Source organism: Mesoplodon mirus, assembly GCF_964341445.2.
Source record: "Mesoplodon mirus genome assembly, chromosome: 1".
In the NCBI taxonomy this organism is placed as follows: Eukaryota; Metazoa; Chordata; class Mammalia; order Artiodactyla; family Ziphiidae; genus Mesoplodon; species Mesoplodon mirus.
In genome coordinates this window covers 59,342,878-59,355,767 of record NC_138976.1, presented here as the reverse complement: position 1 = coordinate 59,355,767, position 12,890 = coordinate 59,342,878, and the positions used below count along the sequence as shown (strand labels likewise).

The 12,890-nt window shown below is 40.3% G+C and overlaps 1 protein-coding gene across 3 annotated transcripts in view; it reads left to right on the top strand.

Annotated features, from left to right (window-relative positions):
- ADAMTSL1 (ADAMTS like 1) overlaps positions 1 to 12,890 on the top strand; it is a 473,180-nt gene that overhangs the window by 140,188 nt on the left and 320,102 nt on the right. For all 3 annotated transcript variants that reach the window (XM_082612434.1, XM_082612433.1, XM_082612435.1), the window contains exon 5: positions 12,704 to 12,830. In XM_082612434.1, coding sequence (XP_082468560.1) covers positions 12,704 to 12,830 — 127 coding nt within the window. The remainder of the gene's footprint in view (positions 1 to 12,703; positions 12,831 to 12,890) is intronic.

Below are 12,890 nucleotides of genomic sequence, written 5' to 3'. Positions count from 1 at the left end.
AGTGGTTGAGAGTCCACCTGCCGATGCGGGGGACACGGGTTTGTGCCCCGGTCCGGGAAGATCCCACATGCCACGGAGCGGCTGGGCCCATGAGCCATGACCGCTGAGCCTGCGCGTCCGGAGCCTGTGCTCCGCAACGGGAGAGGCCACAACAGTGAGAGGCCCACATACCGCAAAAAAATAAATAAATAAAAGAAAAGAAAAGAAAAGAACACCTGGGCAAAATCTCATTCCAATGAAAACAGGTCCGCCTTTAACCGCAGAGGAGGTTGATGCCCTGACACTCTGATGGGGGTGGGGGCGGGTGGGTTGTAGGTAGAGTAGGACAGTGGCTCTGGTCCAGCCAGACAACCAGCCAAAGGGCTAGAGCTCACACAGAGTAATGGCAAGAATCAGGCCAGGGTCTGTGCAAGCTCACATCCCTCAGGAAGAGCCAAGAATCAGACACTCAGGAGATCAAGTACAAAGTGAGCTTCCGGGTCCAGAGTTGGTGTTAGAGAGAGGGCGTGAAACCCTGAGCACCATGCCTAGTGGAAAAGAGGTCAGAGGAAGACACGCAAAAATAATAAGCATTCTCAGCTCAAAGCCATTCTGGAGTAGTGGATGAGGACTAGAGACACAGCAGGCAGAGTGACAAGTGGAAGTAAACTCTCAGATTACAGTGCTACAAAATGATACATCTGTAGAGATCTTTTTCTTTTTGACAGAGAGCTCTTCTTGGTCTTTGAAACTAGCGGCAGAGAATATAAGGGAGGAAAATTCTTTGAAACCCACAATTTATGCCTGTCACCTGTGGCCTTACCTATATACTGAATTCATTCATTCATTCATTCAATAAACTTTTATTAGTTGCTTATTATATCATTAGACACTGATCTTGTGGTGTTACGTTCTAGTAGGAGATAGAAAATAAACAATAAACTTATTATAAATAAATTATATTGTATTATAAAATAAGTGCCATAGAATAAATAGAAAAAATGGGACAGGGTAAGAGAACCTGGGTCTGGAGAGGGAGACAGGTTTAAATAGTCTGGTCAGGGTAGACATTATTGAGAAGGTGAAGGTTTCCAGTAAAGACTTAAAGATGGCAAGACAACTGCTCTAGAGGTGTCTAAGGAAGAATGTTCCAGTCAGAGGCAGCAGAGTCCTAAGAGAGAAAGTGCTTGGAATGTTTGAAGAACAGCAAGGGGAGAGAGACAGAGAGAGATGAGGTCAGAGAGGCATCTCAGTTAGATGATACAGGACCTTTTTTTTTTTAATTGAAGTATAGCTGACGTACAATGTTGTGTTAACTTCTGCTGTACAGCAAAGTGATTCAGGTATGCATACATATATATATATATATTCTTTTTCATATTCTTTTCCATTGTGGTTTATCACAGGATATTGAATACAGTTCCCTGTGCTATATAGTAGGACCTTGTTGTTTATCCATCCTATATATACCAGTTTGCATCAGCTAATCCCAAACTCCCAATCCTTCCCTCCCCCACTCAACCTCCCCCTTGGCAACCACAAGTCTGTCCTCTATGTCTGTGAGTCTGTTTCTGTTTCATAGATAGGTTCATTTGTGTCCTATTTTATATTCCACATATAAGTGATATCATATGGTATTTGTCTTTTTCTGACTTACTTTGCTTAGTATGATAATCTCTAGGTCCATCCATGCAAATAGCATTATTGCATTCTTTTTTATGGCTGAGTAATATTCCATTGTATATATGTACCACATGTTCTTTATCCATTCATCTGTCGATGGACATTTACGTTGTTTCCATGTCCTGGCGATTGTAAATAGTGCTGCTATGAACAGTGGGATACATGTATCTTTTTGAATTAGGGTTTTGTCTGGGTATATGCTCAGGAGTGGGACTGCTGGATTTTATGGTAACTCTATTTTCAGTTTTTTTGAGGAACCTCCATACTGTTTCCCATAGTGGCTGCACCAATTTACATTCTCACCAACCATGTAAGTGAATTCCCTTTTCTCCACACCCTCTCCAGCATTAATTGTTTGTAGACTTTTTAATGATGGCCTTTCTGACTGGTGTGAGGTGATACCTCATTGCAGTTTTGATTTGCATTTCTCTAATAATTAGTGATGATGAGCATCTTTTCATGTACCTATTGGCCATCTGTATGTTGATACAGGACCTTGTGGGCCATTGTAAGGACTCATGAGTCTAGGAGGAAACTGAGAAGTCCTACCAGTGGTTGGTAAACCCCAGAGGAGAGTGCCACGTACGAGGAGTTTCCCTTTGGAAAATCTTTGCCTGGAGGAGTTAATGCCTTCACGTAAACTTTTTCCAGATTGTGGTGTATTAGAGTGTAGGAGAGCTACACCTCATCCATTTAGCCTAATAACCTGTGTGTATTTACCAGTATTTCCCTGTGGCATGTGTGTGTGGCTACTGAACAAAAGCAACTAATTTTTTAAATCAATTCAGTTGCTCCCTCAAAAAGGAAATCCTGCCCATTAAAGATATACTTTCAAAGCTACTGAATGCAAAAGATCGTACTTTTTGCCTGGTGCTTAGTCTTAGTACTTATAGCGGTAGGTTAAGGTAGTCCCATATGAAAACTTATAGCGGTAGGCCCATATGAAAAAAAATAATAAAGGACCCCTTTGTGTTAAAAAGTTGGGAACTGTTGGTGTAGTCCATTGTTTGTTGTTCAAATGCCCTTGTTACCTTTTAGCAACAAGGTATGGCTGAAAGAAACATGTTCATTCTCCTTCTTCCTGTCTCTCCACTGCCCTTCTAACCCCTAAGAGGAACACACATCATAGAATAGAGGGATCACTCATTGATTCAACTCTGGAAATACCAATTCCTAGTAATGTGATCTTGGGCAAATTGTTGAATCTTTGAGTCCAGTTTTATTTTTGTAGAATAAACATAAAGTTAGTTAATTTTCAGGGCTACTAGAAGAATTAAATGATGTTAACTAGACTTGGGGAGATCATTTTACAATATACACAAATAACAAATCATTATGTTACCTGAAATGAATATAATGTTACTGTTAATTATATCTCAATTTTTAAAAAATGAATTAAGTGAGACTATATATATTATACCTAAATCTAGCAAGCACATAGTTTTCTTTCCCTTTTCTAGGCTTTCCCTTCTGTCTCTCTCCTCCTCTGTACCCCTATGACCTTTAGTCTTAGTGATCTTACTCCCTTTCTGTTCTCTCCTGTTCTGAGGAAATGATCTGATTAAAGCCATTCACCCTAGATTGGGACCATGCCTATTATTTATGTGTACTCCCCGCAGCACCATAACAGCCAGCATAATGCCTTATGCTCAGTGGATTTGGCTTGATTTAAGCGTAATCCACAGCTTCATGTGTTACTCCTCCCAAGGGCATTTGGACGACAAACAAAGGACCACAACAACGGTTCCCAACTTTTTTTTTTTTTTTTTGCGGTACGCGGGCCTCTCACTGCTGTGGCCTCTCCCGTTGCGGAGTACAGGCTCCAGATGTGCAGGCTCAGCAGCCATGGCTCATGGGCCCAGCTGCTCTGCGGCATGTGGGATCTTCCCGGACTGGGGCACGAACCCATGTCCCCCGCATTGGCAGGCGGACTCTCAACCACTGCGCCACCAGGCAAGCCCAAGTTCCCAACTTTTTAACACAAAGGATCCCTTTATTTTTTTTTTCACATGGGCCTTGTGTTTTGTAAGTTTCCATCAACTCAAAACACTGCATGTATTAAGCAATAATTTGTTTTCTCATTTTATGCCTTAAAGACCTGAGTGCAATTTTAAAATAAGTAAAATAAAGATCAGGATTTAGTTTATTTGTATAATGAGTTGGTTGAGGTTTGGAGGACCTTATGTGGTTTTATGGCAGGTAAAGATATTTTCATTAGGCTTTTGGAAATATTAAACATAGTGCATGGGCCTCTATTAACATCTTTATGAGTGACCGGGGATCCTGTTTTCTCATATCGGAGAGATGTGGAGCACAAGTATAGATGAGAAGTGGTACCTTCCCATTTACTTCCTCAATATGCTTCCAAGTCACATTACATTTGAAGCCATCTATTCACCCCTGCGCGTATGTCTGGCTCTGGAGGTGGTGATCTTGATAAGATTATTCAACCTTCTTATCACCATTGCCATATTATATATTGACTCCTGTGTCTTTCCATGGTTCATAGGCATCCTACTGTAACTTATAGTCAGGAATCCCAAGTTGGAATTTTGGTTTTGTTAGTTACCAGCCATGTGACCTTGGGGAAGTTGTTTATCTTCCCTCAACCTCGTGTTATAATCTGTACTTGAAATCATTCATATCTTCAGAAAACATTCATCTTAAGAGAAATATTTGTGGAGAATTGTCTAAAAGATAGCCAGTTCATTTCTCTGACTCTGGGGTAGTAAATTAGTTTAGTCTCCCTGCAAGACAGCCATAGTCTAATGAATTTGGCTTCTAGATCACAATATTGTAGAGGTTCTGTGGCCACATAAAATCTCAGTGGCAAATAGTGCTACAGTTGGGTGGCAATGTCCACTGTGGGTCCTGACAGGAAAGATAGCTGCGCATGTACCATATTTGTACCAGCCCAGCTCTAAATGCTGGAAAGTCTATCCTTATATTAAGTCAGACCATCACAACGCTCTGTACCTGGATGATTTGTTTGGGTTTCTTAAGGTTTGGTTTTACTAAATGTTCCCTGACCATTAGGATTCATCAGTGGTTATTGAAAAACCAGTTCTTTGAAACTTCTTGTATTTATTTGCTCAGATGTTCTTAAGACATTGTTACATGGCATTGTCTTTCAGAAAACTCACAGAAGATACGTATCTAGGATTTCAGTACTTTGAGTAATTATGATTCTCCTGAACCAGTTTGTCATTAATTCATTGCATAAATATTTATTGACTGTCCACTGTAAGGAGCACATTATCCTATACATTTTCTAAAAGATCTAGTAGATTCTGTGACCCTTGTCACTGCTCATGTTTTCCTCTTTTCTAGGAAGCTCATGTCCAGATCTGTGACCCCTATCTAGAAAATGTATAGGACTTAACAATGTGCATTTATGTAGTTCTCGTTTCTGGCTGTAACTCACCTTTTTGACCCTTATTTTTCCTCTTTGCCCCATTTTCTCTTTTGTTTTTTAAAAGTTTTATTGTGTTTTATCATGTGTATATGCTATAAATCATTTTATAAAAAGGTAAAGCATAAACAAATCAATCAATGTCTAAATCTTTTAAAGATAAGGTTGGAGCTCTACTATTTCCCTATTCACATAGATAGTAAATGAGTTATAATGTGTGTAAGAGCACAGTCTTCCCCCATGAAGTTCTAGCTGAATTAAATAATTATAAATAAGAGCGGCTGTGATCAGATTTGCAGAGTTTCATTTTCCATGTTTGTCTTGCCCAGTGCTGAAAATAAAGGGATTTAAAAATTTCTTACCTCATGGTGTTGGATCAAGAAAAGCTTGACATCACTGGCTCAGTATTTGATGCTAGAAGTTGAGGTCCTTATGGGAAACCATTTGAAACGTGGCCAGTGTGAACCCATCTAAGCATGTCATTCTGAGGCATGGTATCTGCTTGTGGACTGTGTTTATTTACATTCTCCAAATTATCCATCCAGTGATCTTTCTTTCTCCTGTGGCTCCTGGTGAAGACATTTTATTATATATATTTCAGTGTCTAGAGAATTTCAGTCTTGTGTTCTGCTTGTTCACTTGCTATCAGCTATGTGAGGTGAAGAAAGAAACCCCTATCAGCACATACTGTAGGCATGATGCCTAAAATCTGCATGACATGCTCAAAGTCTGTGAGCCAACTTGGACTGGATGTTATAGTTCTAGTTTTTTGTTTAGGGAGGGTTTCCCCTGCCCCCTTTTTAGTAAATCCTGAAAAACAATGAAGAAAAATCAACAGGGTTAAGTGAGTGTGCTACCCTCAAGAAACAAAGAACTGCCTGTCTGTATGCATGTATACGTATGTGTATACAAAAAACATACATTCAAGACACAAAAGCAAAAGTTGATGATGATGTCTAAACAACAAAAACATCTTGGAGCTTCTCACTTTTTATATCACCTGGGACAAAAATTTTGTCTGTTTTTTAAAAAACAAAACAAAACTGTGCAATCATTTTGGATGGGGAAGAGGGAAGAAGTTAGACCACCGAGCTGACACCTAGTAGCAGCATATTAATAAGCTGCATTAGGCCAAAATACTCAGTTAGTTTTCCACCCTTTCCAAAAAATTCCATGCAGTTGACAAGGTTATGAGTGGTCATTATCTCGCTTTAATCTTTTGTCCAGAACGGGGTGGTTCTGGGAACTCAGTGACCTGAACATTGCCTTCCATAACATTTCATTAATAATGAGCATAGGTGGACTTCCCTGGTGGCACAGTGGTTGAGAATCCACCTGCCAATGCAGGGGACACAGGTTCGAGCCCTGGTCTGGGAAGATCCCACATGCCACGGAGCAACTAGGCCCATGAGCCACAACTACTGAGCCTGCGCGTCTGGAGCCTGTGCTCCACAACAAGAGAGGCTGCAATAGTGAGAGGCCTGCGCACCTAGATGAAGAGTGGCCCCTGCTCGCCGCAACTAGAGAAAGCCCTCACACAGCAACGAAGACCCAACACAGGCAAAAATAAATTAAAAAAAAAAATCCATTAGAATAATGAGCATAGGTCACATGGGTGTCTTAAAAATACTAGCCCTTTATAGTAGTTCTTGTTCATGTACCAGGACAGAGGTTTAGGTTTGGCTTCTAGTTGTCATTTATAGTACATCTGTTTCTCTGTGTACACAGGTACATGCAAACACACATACACACATATATGCACATTTTTGTACACATGTATGTCATCAGTGACGGCAGTCTAAGGTTGCCTATCTGTAACCTACACTGGAATTATTAGCAAACCATTATGTTTGGTGCTATGTGTTTCAGTGATTCACCAACATTCATTGTGCATCACAAATGCCAAACATTGTGCTAGCCAGCAAAATAGAAAGAGTAATAAAACAGGGGCTCTCAAATAGCCCATGATCTGCTGTGGAGACAGACATGTTAATAGATTAAACTCAGTATAAATTATACAGCTGTTTGAATTGAATATATATAAAAGAAACCCCAAAATAATATTGGCTTAAGCACATAAAGGAGTTACTCTCTCACCAAAAAAAAAAAAAAAAACCCAAAAAAGAGTCAAGATGTAACCAGTCCAAGTGGGGTTCCAGAACCAGGCTCTTTCTCTCTCTCTGCTCAGCCATCCTTCCATTCTCAAGGCTATCATTTTTTAAGAAAGCCACTGGAGCCAACAGAAGGCAGGCAGGCAAAAGGGACCCTCCCCAACTAAGTCAGCTTCTTGTAAGCAGCCTTCCCAGAAGTCCCACATAACTCTCCCATTACAACTTGGTGACATAGCCAATGAGAAATGTATTCTTTTCCCTGGATATATTGCCACCATAAATAAAATTGGAGTTCTGTTACTGAGAAAGATAGGATAGATGGGTATTAGGTGGCAATTAGTACTCTCTGCTACATGGAATTATGAACAAAAGGCTGAGGAAGTATTGACCATTAAAGTACATAATTCTGGAATCTGAAAAAGGCTTTTTTGAGGAGGAGACACTTAATTTGGGATTTGAAGGATGAATAGGAGTTTGCCAAGTAAAGAATTGGGAAAGAGCACTCCAGGCAGAAATAATATCATGTGCAAAGGCACAGAGGAGTCTGGCATTGCACCTGCCAACTAAGCCATTTCTGTATTTCTGTTTATTTTTTCTCTATTATTAACGATAGCTCTTTAAGTGATAGTTTAACTGATTTTTAATTAATAGTTTTTCAAGTTCAACAGGTTGAGACACGTCAACAATGATTTTCCTGATATAACTGCAAATAATTTTCCACTTGGACCAAAATAAGAACATTTTATCTGATGATAAAATATTCCACATCTTAAAAATAATTGAGTTAAAATATTTTGGCATTTTAAAAGGGAATTGATACAGAAAGAAAAAAAAAAAAAACTATTGTGTCAGGGAGATGTTTGTCTTTTCAATTCTGAAGTTAAACAAAGCCCGGTTAGAACTGACTTGGTTCATATCCTAGGGTCCATAAACCCACACTGAGAACACTAAGTTGGTGGTCTGGCCAAGTTAGCCTTAAAGTATGTCACCTTCTATTTAGCTATTCCTAATATGACTGTTACTTTGGATCTATGAAGCTGGATTATTCTTTTCTTAAAATGGCTTTGGAACCAAAAGAAATCTTTAGGATTAGAGAGAGATTTTCATGATTATCTCCTTTCTGGCTCCTTTAGAGATATCAGAGTCCATTAAAATTTTTACAGAGAAAGTTAAATCCTTTGAAAAACCTGAAATTTCTTTAATTTAAGGAGTAAACCTACTCAGGTTTGAGATACCTGTGAGTATGAGTTCCCATGCCCACTGCCCTTCCACACAGCTGAGTATCTCATAAGATTAAGGTCATCTCTCTTCAACCCCAAACAAGAACAGTAGAGTCAATGATTCTTTGAATACTGCCTAAGTTAAGATTGCGGGCCTTCCCTGGTGGCGCAGTGGTTGGGAGTCCGCCTGCCGATGCAGGGGACACGGGTTTGTGCCCCGGTCCGGGAAGATCCCACATGCCACGGAGCGGCTGGGCCCATGAGCCATGGCCGCTGGGCCACAACAGTGAGAGGCCCGCGTACCACAAAAAAAAAAAAAAAAAAAAAAGATTGCCATATTTTCTCAAAGGATTCAACCCTACTAAGGCAATCAGATGCTTTAGTCTTCTGATATCTTTTTATTGAGATAGAATTGACATAATATTGTATTAGTTTTAGGTGTACAAAATAATGATTTTATATTTGTATATATTGTAAAATGATCACCACAATAAGTCAAGTTAATATCCGTCACCACACATAGTTACAGATCGTTTTTTCTTGTGATGAGAAATTTTAAGATTGACTTTCTTAGCAACTTTCAAATGTACAATACAGTATTATTAATTATAGTCACCATGCTGTACATTACATCACCATGATTTACTTATTTTGTACCTGGAAGTTTGTACCTTTTGACCACTTTTACTCATTTCACCCACCCTCAACCTCCACCTCTGGCAACCACCAATCTGTTCTCTGTATCTATGAGTTGTTTGTTTGTTTTGGGGTACCACATATACATGAGGTTGTATGATATTTGTCTTTGTCTGACTTATTTCACTTAGCATAATGCCCTCAAGGTCCATCCATATTGTTGCAAATAGCAGGATTTTCTTCTTTTCAGATAGGTAGGTAGGTAGGTAGGTAGTTAGATAGATAGATAGATAGATAGATAGATAGAGATTATCCATTCATCTGTCAACTGACACTTAGATTGTTTCTATGTCTTGACTACTGTAAATAATGCTGTGATGAAAATAGGGGTGCAGATATCCTTTCAAGATAGTGATTTTGTTTCTTTTGGACAAATACTCAGAAATGAAATTGCTGGTTCATATTGATAGTTCTATTTTTAATTTTTTGAGGAACCTCCATACTGTTTTCCATAGGGGCTGCACCAATTTACATTCCCACCAACAGTGTAGGAGTGTTCCCTTTTCACCACAACCTCATGAACACTTGTTATTTGTTGTGTTTTTGATAATAGTCATTCTGACAGGTGTAAGGTGATATCTCATTGTGCTTTTGATATGCATTTCCCTGATAATTAATGTTCTTGAGCATCTTTTTATGTGTCTGTTGGCCTCTGGATGTCTTCTTTGGAAAAATATCTATTCAGGTCCTCTGCCCACTTTTTAATTGGGTTGTTTGGTTTATTTTCTCTTGAGTTGTATGAGTTCTTTATATCAATATATTTTGAATATTAACTCCTTATCAAATATATGATTTACAAGTATTTTCTCCCATTCAGTTGGTTGTCTTTTCATTTTGTTTCTTTGTCTCCTTTGCTGGACATAAAGATTTTAGTTTGATGTAGCCCACCCCCCTTGTTTATTGTTGCTTTTGTTGGGAAATCCAGTCCGATTTTTTTTTTTTTTTTTGCCAGCTTTGGTTTTTGCGTACTTTCTAATTAGCTAGTATCTAGGCATGACTAAAAGATGCAGTAAGCCTCACAGCAACACCTCCCTTTCATCTAGTTAAGTCTGACTCCTCATTCAGAATTCAGCTCAAAAGACTCCTCTTCAGGAAAATCTTCTCTGGCCCTTCTAAACAGATCTACCCATACTTTAAGCTCTCAGAGTACCCCATATCTGTGTTTTATAGCTTTCATCTAATTATCATTCTGCATGTGTGTGATGATTTGAGTAATATCTGCCTCCACCACATAGACTCTAAGTCCCATGAGGGTGGACCCATATGTACTAGAACTCACCATTGCAGAGTGCCTGGCTCATAACAGGACTTCAATCACGGTTGGATTCAATCACTGCATTTCACACTGTGCTTGGAATATAAGAATGAATGCAGAGTTGCTCAGCTCATGTGTGGGTTCATCTACAGGTAAGAATTTTGAAAATAATTTCACTGCAGTTATAGAGAAGGACGTCAAAGAAGCCAGCACATGCAGGGCTCTGCACGGACAAAGCTGACGTGAATTCTGAAGTGGCCTCACTGTAACTTCTGAACATATTGAGACCGATTGCAGCTTGACCACAGTGAACGCCCAGAGGTGGAACCAACCCGCCTTCACTCTCCACTTAAGATTTGGACACTATGTTTTCCTGACATCTTTACATTTTTTTTTTTTTTTCTTTTTGCGGTATGCGGGCCTCTCACTGTTGTGGCCTCTCCCGTTGCGGAGCACAGGCTCCGGATGCGCAGGCCCAGCGGCCATGGCTCACGGGCCCAGCCGCTCCGCGGCATATGGGATCCTCCCAGACCGGGGCACGAACCCGTATCCCCTGCATCGGCAGGCGGACTCTCAACCACTGCGCCACCAGGGAGGCCCGACATCTTTACATTTTAAAACAAGTACAGCTGCTGAAAGAGTTGTTGTTTTGTTATGTATTTTTAAAGATGCCTGTGTGCTTTTAGGGGAGAGGTACATGTTACCACATTTTTAAAATATAGCACATACATGACACAATAGTAAACAGTTGTATTTTTCATACTTTTGCTTAAACGTGTTTGCAATTATTAGTTGAAGGTGCAAAAAATGAAAATCAAGCCTCAGAAAGAGTTCATGTTAACAACCTTTTGAAAGACAGGATGGATTGTGGGGACATTGTGAAGATAAGCCCCTTCAAATGTCACTACACTTCTCATTTTATTTTGTCAAAGACAGTAGTTGAAGTAGTTTGAGAGTAGAATAAGTCTTTTGACATTAGATTTCACTAGAACTATAGAGGTACAACCTGATTTAGTTTGGATTTGCATTTTTTTTAACTTGAATGTTGGAAAGAAAAGATTAGGGATACAAATGAGTTCGCCCACATAATTGATGAAGGCTTGTGGCTTTGTTAAGCCCGATTTGGATGAAGCACAAATGTTTTGTTAGATGTATTTAGAACTCGGCTACTTATTAGCTAAGTGACCTTGGCAAGCTTCATGACCTCCATGATTGTCTTGAGAATGAATGAGATGTGTGTCTTGTGCCTGGTGCAGGACAGGGCCAGTCAATAGCAGGCACTCACTGTTGGCTATCTCTGCTGCCCTCTGTGTCAATCCTCTCTTCCACCACACACACGCACACTAACCTTGTTTTTGTCTGTTGGCTGATTCTGTGATTCTCTTTCTCTTTTCTTAGTTGAAGTGCTAGCTAGAAAAGGGAGGGGTTTTTTTTGTTGTTGTTGTTGTTACGCAGGCCTCTCACTCTTGTGGCCTCTCCCGTTGTGGAGCACAGGCTCCGGACGCGCAGGCTCAGCGGCCATGGCTCATGGGCCCAGCTGCTCCGTGGCATGTGGGATCTTCCCAGACCGGGGCACGAACCCGTGTCCCCTGCATCGGCAGGCGGACTCTCAACCACTGTGCCACCAGGGAAGCCCAAAAGGGAGTATTTTTAATTATCATTTAGCAAATATATTTTTGGGGGCTGTGCTGCATGGCATGTGGGATCTTATTTCCCGGACCAGGAATGCAACCCATGCCCCCTGCAGGGGAAGCATGGAGTCTTAACCATTGGACCACCAGGTAAGTCCCAGCAAATATTTGTTGAAGTCCTCCAATTTTCCAAGCACTGTTCTAGTTGCTTGGAATACATAAATGAATCCAAAATACAAAACCTCACCCTTATGCATCTTACATTCTAAGGAACATATAGAACATAGAGATTATTCATAAAATCTTTCCTGCTACAGTTATCTCACAGTTGTATTTTTTTGTGATTTGGGTGAAGCATAATTATTGACATTGGGAATTATTTTTGAATTAAGGTTCCATTATGGTAATAGTTCAGGATCTTCCTCTCTCCCTCACCTTCTCCTCCTCCCTCCCTCCCTCCTTCCCGCCTCCCTCCCATCTTTCTTTCTCTTTGTATATTTCAGTATATTTGAACTATGAAAATGTCTTTATCCATGCTACATTTTTTCCTTCTTAGCCTGATTCAAATTCCAGCTGAATTCAGTCCCCTTCATGGGAAGCATGTCTTAGCCTTCTCAAGGATGATAGGTGGATGATTTGGTGGTGGTAGAGCTCACCATGGCTCTGTCCGTATCAGTAGGCGCCTGGTTGAATTACACATCTCTCTTTCTTGTTAGATTGTTGGCTGCGATCACCAGCTGGGAAGCACCATCAAGGAAGATAACTGTGGCGTCTGCAACGGAGATGGGTCCACCTGCAGGCTGGTCCGAGGGCAGTATAAATCCCAGCTCTCTGCAACCAAACGTAAGACACTCCAGAGATGGGACAATTTCTGGGCCTTCTCCCTGACTTAACTCCCTGCAG